The 16,869-nt window shown below is 43.7% G+C and overlaps 1 protein-coding gene across 4 annotated transcripts in view; it reads right to left on the reverse strand.

The window, feature by feature from the left end:
* Nucleotides 1–16,869, reverse strand: part of LOC139052001 (uncharacterized) — a 241,859-nt gene that overhangs the window by 215,748 nt on the left and 9,242 nt on the right. For all 4 annotated transcript variants that reach the window (XM_070529068.1, XM_070529071.1, XM_070529069.1 and 1 more), the window contains exon 3: nucleotides 6,001–6,213. In XM_070529068.1, coding sequence (XP_070385169.1) covers nucleotides 6,001–6,213 — 213 coding nt within the window. The remainder of the gene's footprint in view (nucleotides 1–6,000; nucleotides 6,214–16,869) is intronic.

Here is a 16,869-nt window from a genome sequence, read left to right on the forward strand (position 1 = left end):
GCGCAAGATTAAGCTGCAATCACCAGCTCACCCTCGCATGCGTTCACTCGCACATACAGCATATGTAGCGCGGCATCGATTTTATCACCCTTGGACTTTACATGGAACCTCACGGCAACAGCAGAAATGCGCCTAGAGTGCCCATATAATTGCTATAGCAATAAAATAAAATTTATGAAATTGACACTAGACATCTGATATGATGAGCTTTCTCACATTCCTGTAGACATAACCCCTCAGCTAGCTACCTAATCTACTATTTAAGTAGTTATGGAGCATATGATCCTGAAGAAATCAATATAAGCCCAAGTTTAATTCAGCTAGCCCCGCTCAATTATGCATGCACAAGAAATCAGTGTGAAAGTGGTCATAAAACATTTCTGCAAATATTTAACACAGTAGACACAAGCTGAAGCAAACTGGGCGCAACTTCAGAAGACATAAGTGCAATTCTATCTACACCAACCGTCCCCCAACTATATACAGTAAAACCTCGTTAAACCGTACCCACTTAAACAGTAGTTTCGTTTTAAAAGTAGTAAAATCAAATCCCCGACTCAGCAGCCATTGAACATAGTGCATTTTGTATTCGCATAAACCGTACCAGCTTATTGCGTACGTATCGGTTAACACATAGTGTTTCCACTTTTCGTCGCGCAAACACGGCGGTGCGTCATCTCCATCGGGCAGCCCGGCAGAACAACAAGCCTCAGAAATCAGCACAATGGCCTCCAAGCGCCCAGTGCATTTGCGCGTTAAGTCACATCAACTTCAACATCATTTTGGCGCCGTGCCAGAGAGCGTTGTGGTGTCGTGCAAGCGAGAACTCATGTCATGCCTAAACTCGGATATAAAAGATGCCGGGTGCTTAGCATAGAAGAAAAATTAAAAACTTTGTTCGTGCTATCGAATATGATGTGAAAAGTCGGTGCTGGCATGCAACAGGGGTCTACTGTTGACTACGGCGTGTGGAATTTGGAATGCGAAGAAGTTGCACGGCAACACTGCTGCGACTGCAAAGAGATGTCGGCTACGAGGTTCGACTTTTCGCCATTGTTGCCTCTGTTGTTGCCGAAGTGTCGCCTAGCAACCGGGATAAGGACGACATGGAAAGCGACAGCACAGGCGATTCAGGCCAGACAGTGGTATAGAAGCTGCGCGTTACGTCAGCCTCATAAATGCAATTGTCGCAACAAGAACAGCAACCCGCAATGAAAAGGTGCCCCGCAACTTCTGCAACACTACCGCGCCTGTGCACAGAGAATATGCAATGCCAACGAGGAATATGCCAATGAGGAATCTGCCATGCGAATGTTTGCCGAGAAGAGGGGGCTGGCTGAAAAGCTGGCTCACAGCTTCAGCAAGTTCGAGGCCGCTGTCGTCACTGCTAGGCCGCCGCGGCATCAAACGAAAATAACACGTTTGTCGCACAAAGTAAATGAATACTGCATGTTTTTTCCCCTTTCATCGCACTCTCTCTGAGTTCCGCTTTTGACGGGTAAGTGGGCGATCTCATGCTATTTCGGTTAAGCAGTAGTATTAGTACGTACTTTTTCCGAGCTCCGGCCAACTACGGTTTACTCAAGATAGCACTTTTCACAAACAAAAGAAGGGAAACACAAAAAAAGAATGTGCACCTTCTCTTGCCTTGGTAATCAACAAATGCAACATTGCACACTAACCAAATGAGGATTTGTCAGCATACTTAAGACTATATAACCGTTTGAAGAACCTTAAAGGCCTTAATGTCTTCAACTCTTTCGTTACCAAGCATAATCAAATTGATCACCGGTGATTGATGCTTTAGATCGCCGGTTTCGACATATTGTAGCCATTTCTTATCCACTTAAGGCCATTCAGTAGTTAGTACAGGCACTGCACTTTCAGAATCAGTTTAAATTTTCCTGCTCTGGTGAAGTTGTGGTTTTTGACGGACCTTTTGCGAACTAATGCGCATATATTGTAGCAAAAAGGGGCGTAGACCCTCTGCCGCGCTCGAGATAAAAGCATGCCGCTCACGATTACGCCGCACTAGCATCAAAATTTTGTACTCAAATGACTCCCAGCAAGTCGAGAATTAAATTATATCGCCGGCTTTGCCATCCAACAGTGAGGAGTGGTGATAATTGCTCAAAAATGATGCCAGTTGTTCACTAGTGAGCTTTGGTTTGGAGTCTGAGTCATTTTATTCCACCAAAGTGTATTTCTGAAGATCCGCCGCATGTCCAACACGTGGACCTGGCATTTTGAAACAGTTTACAAGAGTTACGATTTCGCTTTTCTCGTGAAATCCCGGAACGGGCTGCTGCCGGTGCCACTGCGCCATTATCGAAAGTCACTCTCATGGCGTCGTTCCGCGCGGCTGCGTCACAAGAAAAGTTTCGCAGCTCGAAAGTATGCTGCACCTGCACTTGAATTTAGTGATGAGGACTCGAGTTATGATTCCAAAGATGACAACAAAGCACATTCATGCTGTGACGGTGAGGATGTTTTGAGTCAGCCTGGGACATCCGCAGCTGTTCACCGGCAAGTTTTACGGCCGCGAGTGGTCTCTTTTCATGTGTGCGCTTATCTGCCGACGTTCTTGCATGATCTGAGTGCTCTACTGATTATCTTCAGGGTACATACTTCGCTTGGTCATGATGTGCTGCCATCGGCAGCAAAGAAACTTTCGTTCATGCCAAGAAGGCCACCCTTAGCACCTCTCGGCCCAGCACTGCGGAGCAGGCTAAGACAGTTTACAACGGCGTGGGATTTCTTTCTACTCTCCTTCTCTGCAGAGGTGATCAAGACAATCTGCAAAAATGCAAACAGATATGTTTGGACGCATAATTCTGTAGTTGCCCAGCTACGCTGAGGGCGATCAGTACTGGAAAGAGGTGCACAACTCCAGATAGACTGGTGAAGTACGTTCCTTGGACTTCTCATCAAACAATCCTCAGAAGATGCCGAAAAGGTGGAACTACAAATTGTGTTACGAGGCCTGCAAAGTTCAACAAAAATCGGACATTTTGTGGGAAAAGTGAAGAGTGCACCTATGCTTCACAAAAGCTAGGAACTGCTTCTCTGCATGGCATGAGCTATGAACTGTCTTAGTTTATTTTTTGTATCCGAAGAACAGCAGCATACTGAGCCTTTTTTTCAGACACTATTCCTGGGTTATTTATCTTTGAAATGTATAATCTGGCTTTCCTTTGATATTAATGTTTTTGTAGATTTCATGTTTTTTTATTGTTGTTTTTATCAACTGGCAGCAAAAATGGCGCTTTCTAGTATTATTATGTTTTACCTAATAATTCAATTTATTTTGGCAACATATGTTTTTCGAAAGAGCATTTCATTATATGCTATGCTGCCATGTGTGCTGGAATATTATTTGTAGTGGTAAATAATTTTTTTTTTCTGAGACCCATAAAAACCAACCATTTTCTTGCAGTAACAAAAGAGTTAAATTGCTCCTGAACCCGTTTTTATCGAAGTGGAGAAATGCATTTGAAGTTAAAGTAGGCCATTTCAGAAATACTGTATAGACTCATGTAAGGGCTGCACCCCTAACTTGGCAGCCCACAAACTGGAAAATAAAAAAAAATTCCATCGGAGAAGCAATCGCGTTCGGTGCTCTGATTACGCACTCATGCATTGGCAAATTTTCATACGCTGTGCTCTTCCACGTGCCCTTACTGGATAGCGAGAGCTGTGCGTTTACCTCTAATGCAATGGTACATTCCAGAATCTGATGTGTGCAGTAGTTGCCAACTGCACCGACCCCACTTTTATCAAAACGTTCAGTCCCGTGTAAGGGCCACACATCATCAAAATTGTGAAAAATAGGTGCCGCCCTTACACAAGTTTATACTGTACTTTACCGCAAAAAATACTTCAGCATTCAGCAGAAGTGGAGTTATTGGCAATCAAATAGCCGCTCTGCGGTGCACTTCGCTCCTTTTTCGACGTCTTGCACCGCGAAGGCTACAGCAGAGCGGGGCGTGCCCCCAATTCTCCGCCTAATGAAAGTCGCCTTGGCATGCAGTTGAAATTTGATTTTGGATGTTCACATAGATGCCCCTACTTCATAATTTTGGCACCTACGATGTGCCAAACATAAGCCAAACACAGTTGTCATTGGCGAGCCACAGGGTACTCAGCCAGAGGACTCGCCATGGCACCTTGTGGCGGCCGTGGTACGTACACTACGTAGCAGACCACAACTACATGCAACTGTAGCATGTATGTGCTGTATTTGTTTTTGTGCATGACAGGGCTTTAGTGCATGCTTGTGCTCCAGTCTTGCTGTGCTATGAGGTGTGGACTGGCTTTGTCCTGCCCCAGCTTGACCATCGTCAGTAGCCCCATCTAACTTATACATTTTGAAATGTTATCAATAGCTCAATATGAAGCGAAATCTGCCAAGACATCTAAACAGGAGTGGCCAAGAGTGAGTGAGCACTGGCAAGCACGATTGTGGTCTGACCTTAAGTTTTGTGCGGTTCGAGGGTAGTACAGTCCAGCCCACATATAACGAACTTGATCGTCACGTGGCATTTGTTCGTTGTATCCAAAGTTCGTACTAAGTGGACCACCTGCTATAATCGGGAAAAAAGAGCAAGCGAGACGAAAGTTCACTTTATTTTTGAAAAAAGTCCGTGATGCATGTCTGCTTCTTCAAAGCTGATCGCATCACTGCCGTTTCTAATTTTTCCAGTGCGGTAATATGTTCATCGCCAAGGCCTCTGCTGCACACGAGTTCCTTAAGCGACGCGATGTAACCGATCGCGGTTGAAGCGTTCACAGCAACCGGCGGTAGAGCAGCATCCTCGTCATCGTCCTCGTCGGTCTCTGGGCAGTCAGGAAGGGCTCGCACTTCACGCACAATAGCTTCGTCACTGCATGGCTCCGCAATGTCGGCGTCGTCATGAGCAGAAACGAAATCGTCCCAGGCAACGTCAGGTCCGGCCAGCTGCGTGTCAACGACGCGTTGCCACAAGTCCTCGTGCGACCGGCCTTCCGGTGGGTGATATATAGCGTCCTCGGTGCCTAGGCCCATAAAACCCGCCTTGCGGAAGCAATTTTCCATGCACTCCGCGGTGAGTTCAAGCCATCCAAACACCGCCGGCGCGGTCAACTACAGGGGCCCGACAGCTTCGCGTTCGCTTTGACCGAGTGTTGAGGCCACAACAATTCGTTCTATGTGAGACACTGTGCCATTGCCCAAATATATATTTTGACGGTAACACCGCCCTCGTTCGTACTAAGCGAGCGTTCGTTATATCTGCGGCTGTTATAAGTGGGCTGGACTGTATAGCGTTCAAAACTAGTTGAAATTAGCGTGGCCTGACAGCTTAAGACACTGATAAGCAGGGTAGCCAAAGTTTAATTCCTACGTGGGAGGCCGCAGCTGAACGTGAGCAGACGATAGTCGGCTTCTTCCGCAAGTATATAATTATTATCGAAATTCGAAAGTAGATTTGTGCTTGCTTAAGTCTGTTTATTAAAGTGCATAAATAAATATACACAGTAATAGTATGAAGAAGCACACCAATTCAAAAACCCTGCTTTATTGATATCAGTTATTGGCCAATAGCAGTCGTGTATGGAATCTGCTGTATTATGAAATAAAGCGCACAGAAAAGAGTGAAAGGCAGGCTTCTGTTGAAAAGAGAAGCACTTAAGAAAAAGGCAACTTAGTGCTCCATTTGCAAGCTCCACACGCCACACACGACTGCAAAATTTGGCTATATGTTCACAGCAGCGTATGCTAAATGTGGACTGTGTTTTTTCACTAAGCTAGAGGGGTAGTTCAGGACACCTTCAAGTATGTCTCGATGATTTCCACTAATTTCGAAGCTTTGTATCTGATAAAGGATAAAACATTTCACCGATACTGTGACCACTATGTGCAGCTGTTTATACATATAGCAATGCAGCAATTTCATATAAGTGGAAAATAATACTGAGGGAAGGACATGCAACATTTTTTCTATCACTTGGGCAGTGCCTCACCTGAGGAAGTCGCGCAACGAGTCTTTGTCGACAGGCACAATGAACTCATTCGTGCCTTTTCTGGAGACTGCAAACTTTTCCACAAGAAGCTTCCAGAAGGCAGGCACCCTCACCAGGAGAACTGCCTTGTGCGCTTTCAGCACCAGTCCCTCAGAAGAGTCACCTGGTGATGACTCGATGGTCACATCCGAGAAGAGTCCGTCTTCAAACAGACTGCATAAGGAAGTGTCCATAGTGAACTCTAGACTCTAGAATCAATGCAGCATTTGAAACAATGAACAAGTGCCACCATGGTCGAGGTGCAATCCTAAGAGATGAGCACGAGCACCAGAGTTGTTGCTGCTCCCAAGTAATTTAAGCCATCCAAAGTCCTTCGCGATCCATCACGGAGCTTATCAAGCCTTGCCTTTTGTCATAAGCTGCTTGCGCAACTCTTGGTCATGAGCACCTCTAAAGTTATACAATACAATGTTTTGAACAAGCTAGGCTGCAACGCAGCACATACTATAACATCTCTACTATAACATCAATGTACCTCACAAATAAAAAAAAGTAATATTTTTTTTTTTCAATTTGATGAGCCACATTTTTCTGCATTTTTAAATCTTTATGTTCATATTTATTATCATTGACAATGGGTGTGTGAAAGTAGGGGGGGGGTCATTTTATATACTGTTCTGTTGAAAGAAAGACAATTTTGTTAGTCCTCACCTTGCCGTGTTGTTTCTCAATACATGCGCCTGCATGGCCATACTCAAAGGAGTACTGACAGAACATATGTCTTGATTTTATTGCTTCATTACATAGCCATCAACCCAGTAATTATGCTATGGAGCCTCAGTTCCCCAACAGTGCACCAAATAATTAATTGCATTACCTTTAACCAGTTCAAAATGCACTCCAATTGCACTGCGACTCCAGATATAATAAAAGAGACATTATAAATGAGAAACGAGTTATGGAAGTCTTGTGGTACCGGATACCACTGATGCGTACTCACCCACTAAAGCCATGCTACCAAAAGCCAAAAAAAAATTAAATTATGGGGTTTTACATGCCAAAACCACTTTCTGATTATGAGGCACGCCGTAGTGGAGGACTCCAGAAATTTCGACCACCTGGGGTTCTTTAACATGCACCTAAATCTAAGTACACAGGTGTTTTCGCATTTCGCCCCCATCGAAATGCGGCCGCCGTGGCCGGGATTCGATCCCGCGACCTCGTGCTCAGCAGCCTAACACCATAGCCACTGAGCAACCGCGGCGGGTACCAAAAGCCAAGTCCATTACGCACATGACAGGACAGGAGGTAAGAGTGTGTACACCTGTGTTTGCAAGAGAAGAGCCAATTTGACAGCTTTCAGTGATACGGTCATTGTATGGCCATCAACCACTGCACTGAGCTGCCTGGAGGGCTCGTGTTTGTGATATGCCATGACAGTTACCTCCAGTTTAGGTGACGTGACGAGTTACATCTGAAGCCACACACTGCTTGATGCGCACTTTAGTTGGGTAGCATAAGAGGTGCTGTAATTATTTGTGCCAATACAGAGGAACTGAGGCTTTGTAGCGTAATTATAAGTTGACCGCTACCTAAAGGAAAAAAAAAGGACAATTTTTTTGTCAGTACTCCTTTAAGCCACATGGCATAGTAGTGCAGCTTCGTAACAGAATTACCTGCTGCGCCCTATTACTATCAACATTTCTTAAAATATGATTTTGTCAACTGCAATTATCTTTAGTGCTAAGTATGTGAGAAGCAGTCTTATTTTCTGTATAATGTTACTCCATAAGCTTGATACTCATAAGGAGTCCTTATGGTAATGAAATGATCATTACAAGAGAACCATGGCATATATGGTTGAGCTTTGTTATAATGAAGTCTGTAAAATCGGCACTTCATTATATAGAAATTTCGCTACATTGTAATTCGACCTTTCATGCAAAGTAGATTGTTCTTATGCCATGGTTTTCTTGCAATGGTCATTTCATTACCGTAAGGACTCCTTATGAGTATCAAGCTTATGGAGTCACTTAGCACTAAAAGATAATTGCAGTTGACAAAAGCATATTTTAAGAAATGTTGATAGTAATAGGGCGCAGCAGGTAATTCTGTTACGAAGCTGCACTACTATGCCATGCGGCTTAAAGGAGTACCAAAACAATAAAATGCAGGTCCCTGGTGTGGTGATCTGTGTGCGAAGCTTTCATGTCCGTTCTGCCACCATGGCTTACCAACGTAACCTTTGATGTTGCCCAGAGTAGTACGACAGTCTACGCTATGTCCACCACCCTACCGAACCGCTCTCCACACAGTCTGATCAATGCAGCATGAAAGCCTATTGAACGCTGCAAAAAAGCTTTGCTTTAAAATTGCATGGAAGCATGGCGACAACCTCAATTAGGGCAACATAGTTCACAGTAGCCACATTTTCTGTTTCGAACATAGCGCATGCATCATATCCAAAAAATGGAGCAAGATCTGGTACGGCACTGGAAATTCTGGTCACCATTATGCACTGGCTCAATGGAAGCCCTTATAAGCTGCCTTTATTACAGAACACAAAACATGGTTTCATGGAGTAGGTAGTAGTGGCCGCAGCCCGGTAAGTGCAAGCAGTTCCAAAAAAACCGTTGGCTACTTATACCCAAAACTTGTTGCAGGAGTCATTGTGCTTCTCGAAAACTCACTTATTTATGGTAAATGTGATCTGTTAACATCAATCTTTCAATTTCTTTGGCTAAGAATTTGTCCTTTTCTTCAGCGAGTCGAGGATTGCTTCTTTCACCTTCCAAGATCATGGAGAGCGAGCTCTGTGGTATTCCAACACAAGCGGCGACACCTTTTTTTCCCTGATCAAGATTGCTTGCAAGATACTAGCCTTGTCCTCAAGCAAGAAAGTGCTGCTTTTAGTACTACCTCCTCTACTGCGATTCACGCTTGTCAATTGCCACACTAGGCAGGGAGCATTGACGACAACAAAAGCACAAATCAGGCGCTGAAGCAAGCACGCGCAGAATACAGAACTATGCTATGCTACGTAGTATGCGCAATATTTCATCCTCCATGCACAATACATGTGCCTACTAGGGCCTCTGCTTAACATCGCACTTGCCAACTTATAAACCTCTGATCTGGTGGTGCCTTTCGGAGGCTACGAATAGCTGCCGCAGGCACTGCTCTGCTTCAGGGACAGCTCTCTGCTGTGCGGCATACGATTTGAAATGCACATTTGCAAACAACTGTACCTAATTCAACCATTTGACCACTGGCCCCTGTGGTAGTTCCCATTTATTGCCTCAGTCGTCCTTCACAAGAACAGAAAATGTAATTACAATGAAATCACGTTTGAAAACACTTTACTATGATATGGTTAAGTATACATGGTGTCCCGCAGACATGAAGTTATTAAAATTTCAAAACTTTGTTACGTCAAGGATTTTGTTCTATCAAAGCTCGTTATATAGAAGTTCAATATATCAAGGTTTAACTGTACATTACAGTCAGTGCCAGAACAAGAATGCTAGGGAGGTTGCTCCCACATAAGTGTGCAGCATCTGCTTTCTGTCACTCCGTGCTCCAAGAGCTAGATCTTTTGTGGATTGTACAGGCATGAAAAGAAGGCACTTCATTGTTCTAGGAAGAGCAAAGTCATGCACTATGCATGCAAATATCCACGATAAGCAATTGAGGGGAAACAAAGATGACAGCTCGCAGCACAAGCACATGCCCATTCAACAATAGAAAGAATGTGAAAATGCATTATGAGAGATTCTAGACCTAGCCTGCAAAGTGCACCATCAAAGTGACCTAGCCTGCAAAGTGCACACACTCCCTCCCCTCACACATTGTCCCTTACATCAGAGAACACCAACTGCAAGGAGCACTCTGTTATCAACATGCTCTTCCAAAGACCAATTTCATTCTTCTGCAGCCTGAGATTGTTAGGGCCCGCCTCTGAAACGAACTTTTGTGTTACGCAGCCAAAAATGATGCAAGTGCTTCAAACTATTGCTCAAACAACAAAGACGTTTCAGATGCTCCAAAATGCTGAAAGCCCCATGTTTCCAGCAGCAAACATAAATGAGCGTGTGTGCACATGTAAGCACCTGTGCGTGTGTTAGCACACAACGCAAAACCTTCTTCCTTTCTATCCGACATGTGCTGCGTGTGGGTGAGCAAGTGATGTTCAACACAGGAAAGGGCCAGCATGATGATGATACCCCTGCAAGTCCAGACATGATGACAGAGTACTGAGCTTTGACAATTCTTTCCTTCTCCTGGGCAAGAATGTTCCTCGGAGGGTATGAAAGTCAGTGGAGCAGTCTTCGCCTTTCGCTCTTCAGCAGCTTTTTCATGCTGACCGCTTTTTAAGTAACAATGTAAATAAACATCTTGCATTTGTTCTGCATAGCCTTGTCTTTACCTGGGCCATCTCTGCTGATCAACCTGGTCAAGCTAATGGCCACTGGGCTAACGCTACCCTGCAGACTAAGAAGCCCTCCTAAAAGGACATAACTTTGCTACTCCAGAACAATCCCTCTCACACTATAGGGAGAAGGTTATTCACACCGCCACAACAGCTTGCCAAGGCGTAACATCATAATTTGGACTAGAAGCATATGAAAAAAAAGGTGAACCATTAAGGCTGATTGGCTTTCACATTGTACGTGCACACATTATTCCTCCAAATGCACAGTGGAGTAGCTAGGTCGTCTGGCACCCGGGGCCCATAGCTCTTCTGTTACCCCTCCCCCCCACCCCTCCTCGGGTTGTAGTCAGAAAGGCGAGGGTATAAAAAATTTCCAGGGAACAAGGGAAGAGATTGATGTTTCAGCACCAGCACGGCTGCCTTGGATACCGCACATTCCCCCCCCCCCCCCACCCCGTTTGCTTTCATTCCCAGAGATTGCGAATGCAGGTATACACGCTGTTTTATTTTCTGCACCAAAAAACACAGGGTGCTGCAGAATAACTTGTGATAAGCACATTCTGCTGTCAGACTGTAAGGTTTGGCGGCCAATACAGATGCGGAATCATGGAAAATATGGGTCACAAGCAAAGTACGACAAATATTTTAATAAAGTTTTAATTAGCAATTTTAGATGCAATATTGCATTTGCAAAATTGAAGCTCGACAGTCATATGTTGCCCAACAACAGCTTCACAGAAATCGTAGGTACTACGGCGTGCAGTATTTTGGTTGCGGGCTGCCCTGGACCCAAACAAAAAATTAAATAGCGCGTCAGTGATGCTGACCTCCCCACCCTATTAGAAAACGCCACCTGCTTCCTTGCTGCGCGGGCGCCAATGCTATGACAATTACGAGTTCTCCTCATTCTGATCCATAAAGCCTTTCTTTATTTGCTGCTACTGGCAAACGTGATTATCCGAGCTGCTGTACCGTCACAAGGTTCTGAACGGAATAGAGCACGCTTTGAGACGATTTCTGGCATCACCAGGAAAAAAGAGAGAATGAGAATGCCGCCATCGCACCCGTGCCAGCAAAAGCTTTCGCTGCTGTTGGCCTGCACTCATAATGGATAGGATAGAGGGATCGAGGTCACTGGTGCACTATTTCATATTTCTTTCAGTATACTGCTGTACTGGGCCGCCCGCAGTGCCAAGGTACTGCAGGCTCTAGCACCCAAGAAGATTTCATTTAGAGAAGAAGTTTTTGTTCCGTTAATAAAATTTCGGGTCCTCAATTCAAGAATCGCAAGGTTTCCTCTGTACTTCCCAATTTAACAGTTATTTAATTAATCCTATTTTAAGATAGCGCGGACTTAAGATAGCTACGCATGAGCACACTGCACATGAAACGTTCCGCTAAGGCGAGTAGTTTAACGACCCCTTTTAAATTTTTTAGCCCGCACATTTGTCCAGTTATTACGTAAGATGTTGATAAAGCTGCAGCTGACAATTCTGCGATACTACACATCAGGTACATTGGGTACAAGAGCTCGGGCTGCTGGCTACCGAAGCATTCTTTACCATTTAGCCCAGTCAAGCCGGTGGAAAGAGGGGGTCTTCAGACATATCTGAAATACCCCCCCCCAACTGGCACCCGGGGCCCACGGCTCCCCCGGCCCCCCCTGTTACTACGCCACTGCTAATGCATTCTTCATCTGTCATTGACTGATTACAGTTTATGTGCTTTACACACAAGCCATGCTCACAAGCCGCACTCAGGAATACTAGCTAATAAATGTACAGATGTAGCATGAAAAGGTACTTCAGTCAGTAATCTACTAAGACCAGTGTTCCAGGAGGCATACATTCTGCACCCACAACCACAGTCAGAAGCAGGCAAGGGCAAATGTTCCGAGAGACTATGCATGCCTGTGTACATTTATACTCGTCAGTATATGGGCAGATAAACAGTGCATTGCATGCTGGGTGCAAAGGTCGCAGGTTTGGTTCCGCTTGGTGCCGTGGTCCTTTTTTCTTTTGATCTTCAATCCAAAACTAAATTTTTCGTCTCAATTCAATAAAAAAATTTATTTATTTATTTATTTATTTATTTATTTATTTATTTATTTATTTATTTATTTACATACTCTCAAGGCCCAAGGGCATTACAGAGAGGAGTGGTGAGTAAATATGTAGTCATTGGCAATCTTCTTGAAGCTAGTGATGTCAGAGATGGCAGCGATGGAGGTGGGAAGATGGTTCCATTCGTCGGCAGTGCATGGTATAAATGATTGGAAGTGAGATTTGGAGTTGCATGGTGGTACCCCCACCTTCATTTGGTGATCGATGTGAGGTGAAATGTAGGATGGGTGAAGGAACAACTCATCTTTAAGAAAGGGATCAGTGTAGTAAATCCTATGAAAGAGGCATAAGCACATAAACTTACGAAGTACTGCGAGGTCTGTTTCATTGATGATATGCTTGCATGACATGCATAATTTGATAAAATGAAATGGGCGGCCCTCTTCTGAAGTTATTCAAGAAGATTTGTTAGATTAGCTTGACCAGGGTCCCAAATGGAGTAGGCATAATTGAGCTTAGGAGGCACCAATGTTTTATAAAGTTGTAACTTAACGTGAACAATCACACTGGAAAAATTGAGACGTATGAAACCGAGCATGCAGTTAGCGTTATAAATATGTATTGGAGATGTACGTTCGAGAGATTACTAGTGATATGTAAGGAAGATATTTGTAAGATGCTACAGAGGCTAATGGTGCGTTATTGAGGGTATAGTTGAGAGAAACAGGGCAGGAGGAAGTCCTTGAGACACGCATGCTTTTACATTTATTAATATTAAGGGTCATTAAAGAATCCGAGCACCAAGAAAATATGACAGTAAGGTTGGATTGCAGGGCAGCATGTTTAGAGGTGTTAGTGATGACGCAGTAAACTACGCAGTCATCGGCGAAAAGTTTTCTAAAAGTCAGTAATGAACTTGGAGAAGTCATTAAAAATTAGAAAGAGTAGTGGACCCAAAACAGACCCCTGAGGTACACCAGACTGCACAAAAGTGATAGAAGAGTCATGTCCGTTAGCAGATACATAATGGAAGCCGGTCAGAAAGGAAGCATTCAATCCCAGTGCAAGATATTAGTGTCGATATTAAGTTTTTTCAACTTAAAGAAAAGCAATTTGTGACACTGAGTCGAAAGATTTCACGAAATCCACGAATGTACAATCAATTGCTAGTCCTTTCTCTGCAGTACTAAATAAACTTAGTAAAAACTAAGAGCTGAATGCCACATGAAAAAAATTCCCTAAAACCATGCTGACAGTTAGCAAAAAACGAGTTTGATTCCAAAAAAGTAATAGGATGCGAGTAAATGACATGTTCCATGAGCTTACAGGGTATGCTGGTTAATGATATGGACCTATAATTAAATGGAGAGTTAATGGGTCCTGATTTATGCAGTGGAACTATCTTCCCTCCGTTCCAATCATTAGGCAAGGTGGATAATTATAGTGACCGAGTATTAAAGAAGAATACGTCGCCACGTTTTTAAGAAACTTGTAATTGATATGATCAATTCCTGCACACGAAGATATCTTTAGCTTTGTAATCAAACTAGCAACTAGCAAAGAAACGGGGTTCAGAGGAATGTAATTAGCAAACAGGATGTCAGAATAAGCATGGGATGATCTAGCAGAAAAGAATGACACAAATACATTGTTTAATGCTTCGCAGCAGTCATTGGGGCTATAGTAACACCATTTTCATCACACAGTTCAAACGAAGATGGCTTCTTGTCAATGACTATATTCCAAAATTTCCACGGGTTATCATGAAGAATTGAAGGCAGAGTAACTTGATAAAATTTGCTCTTAGAAAGTGCGACAGCTTGCTTGTATTTGCAGTCAGCAGTGACATAGGCGTGCCAACGCTCTGCATTATTGGCTGTCTTGGTGTGCCAAAAAAGTCTATTTTTATTTAGCAGACATTTAAGACATGCATTGAGCTATGGTGCTTGTGAGTTAGAGGTGATACGTCTAATTGGAATGAATCGACGAACAAGCAAAAGTATTTCCTGCTTAAATAGGCACCAATTTTCTTCAATGGTTCTTGAGTGGAAGTTAGGAAAATAGTCAGTGATAAACAATTATAATGCCTGGTTAATAGAATCAAAGTCAGCATTTTTATTATAGCGAATTTGTTTGGACGATTTATTAGAAGGAACAGAAGCGCGTAAGTCAAGATGCATTATACAATGATCACTTAAACCTGGCAGGTAAGTTATAGTGGAAACAAGGTCGAGTGCTGTAGCGAGGATTAAATCCAAGATATTAGCAGAATGTGTTCTGCACTGAGTTGGTTTAAGAGTGAGCTGCATTAAGTTAAATTCCAAACAAACAGTGATGAAAGATGAGCACTCAGATGAACAATTAACTACTGAGGGAAAATCAGTACACCAATTAATAGTACGTTAGTTCAAGTCGCCCAGGATCAATAAAGGATATGAGGGAAATGTTATGGTTATACTGCTGAGTGCATCATGAAAGTCTGAACAAAACGTGTTACATGAAGTAGGTGAGCGGTAACACGCACAAAAAATGAAGTCCCTGTGCTCGGCACGTAAATGCATGCGTACGAATTCAAGAGGTTATGAAAGCACTATGTTGCTGCAGATAATCCCGTCATGGACAGCTATCAATACACCACCACCAGTGCCCGTGTCACAATCATATCGAAAGAATTTGCAACTATTTTGACATACCAATATTTTGAGATAAGTAATTTTACTCGAAAGCCATGTTTCAGTCAGCACCACATCAGCTTCACATGTGTCAACTGTGGACAGCTGATCACGTTTATTGCATACATTGCGTATGTTGGAATACAGGACGGAAACTAATCTTTCTGTAGTACCATAGGGTGGCTACAACTGTGGTGTATGGGAATTGCTTGAAGTGGCACTGGATATGTTACTACTGTTGCCACTCCTGTCGGAAGGATTCATTTCACGTACTTGGCGGGCAACATGACAGTATACATAGCACTTCTTGTTAATATACAGTTTATTGAAACAAAGCATGAATTGTTGGCCGCTAGCCTTTCATAATTCAACTAGCTTTTTACGCGAATGACGCATAGCCACGCAAAAATCTTCACCAACGGAGATGCTCGAGTCACGGAATTTGGAGCGTTGAGATAAGATATTACGAAGCGAATGATCGGTTGCTGTCGTTTGGCGTAGCATTGGCCTAATCTGTGAGCACGTGAGATAGCATCGTCAGAGAAACTAAGATTTAAAGTTCTAGAAAGGACATCGCATAAATGATGTTCAGATTGCGTCCATGTTTCAGATGGGTTGCCTGCAAGGCCATAGAAAATAAGGTTGTCCCGACACGATCTGTCCTCGAGCTCATACAAACGTGAAGTCAAAGCAGCAGTGTGGTCATTGACGGCTTCATTGACAATGCCCGGCAGATTCACAATTTGGAATGAGTCAAAAGACTCAACAAGGGACTCAATAGCAGCCTGACGGGTAGCCAAGTTGGATACCTTTTTCTCAAGTTGCTCTTGGTTATTTTTCAAGTGTAAGCATATCAATCAGCTCAGCATGACGAGCATTTGACTTATTTGACAGAACAGTAACTGCGGCGAGGACGCCATTATTCTGGCCATCCTTAGGACCAGGGTTCAACTCTACATCGCCAGACAGAAGAAGTAACTTGAATACACATACACATCATAATCATCATCATCATCAGCCTGGTTACGCCCACTGCACGGAAAAGGCCCCTCCCATACTTCTCCAACAACCCCGGTCATGTACTAATTGTGGCCATGCCGTGCCTGCAACCTTCTTAATCTCATCCGCCCACCTAACTTTCTGCCGCCCCCTGCTACGCTTCCTTTCCCTTGGGATCCAGTCCGTAACCCTTAATGACCATCGGTTATCTTCCCTCCTCATTACATGTCCGGCCCATGCCCATTTCTTTTTCTTGATTTCAACTAAGATGTCATTAACTCGCATTTGTTCCCTGACCCAATCTGCTCTTTTCTTATCCCTTAACGTTACATCTATCATTCTTCTTTCCCTAGCTCGTTGCGTCGTCCTCAATTTGAGTAGAACCCTTTTCGTAAGCCTCCAGGTTTCTGCCCCGTAGGTGAGTACTGGTAAGACACAGCTATTATATACTTTTCTCTTGAGGGATAATGGCAACCTGCTGTTCATGATCTGAGAATGCCTGCCAAATGCACCCCAGCCCATTCTTATTCTTCTGATTATTTCAGTCTCACGATCCAGATCCGCCGTCACTACCTGCCCTAAGTAGATGTATTCCCTTACCACTTCCAGTGCCTCGCTGCCTATTGTAAATTGCTGTTCTCTTCCGAGACTGTTAAGCATTACTTTAGTTTTCTGCAGATTAATTTTTAGACCCACTCTTCTG

The sequence above is a fragment of the Dermacentor albipictus genome, unplaced genomic scaffold, assembly GCF_038994185.2.
Source record: "Dermacentor albipictus isolate Rhodes 1998 colony unplaced genomic scaffold, USDA_Dalb.pri_finalv2 scaffold_17, whole genome shotgun sequence".
NCBI classification, from domain to species: Eukaryota; Metazoa; Arthropoda; class Arachnida; order Ixodida; family Ixodidae; genus Dermacentor; species Dermacentor albipictus.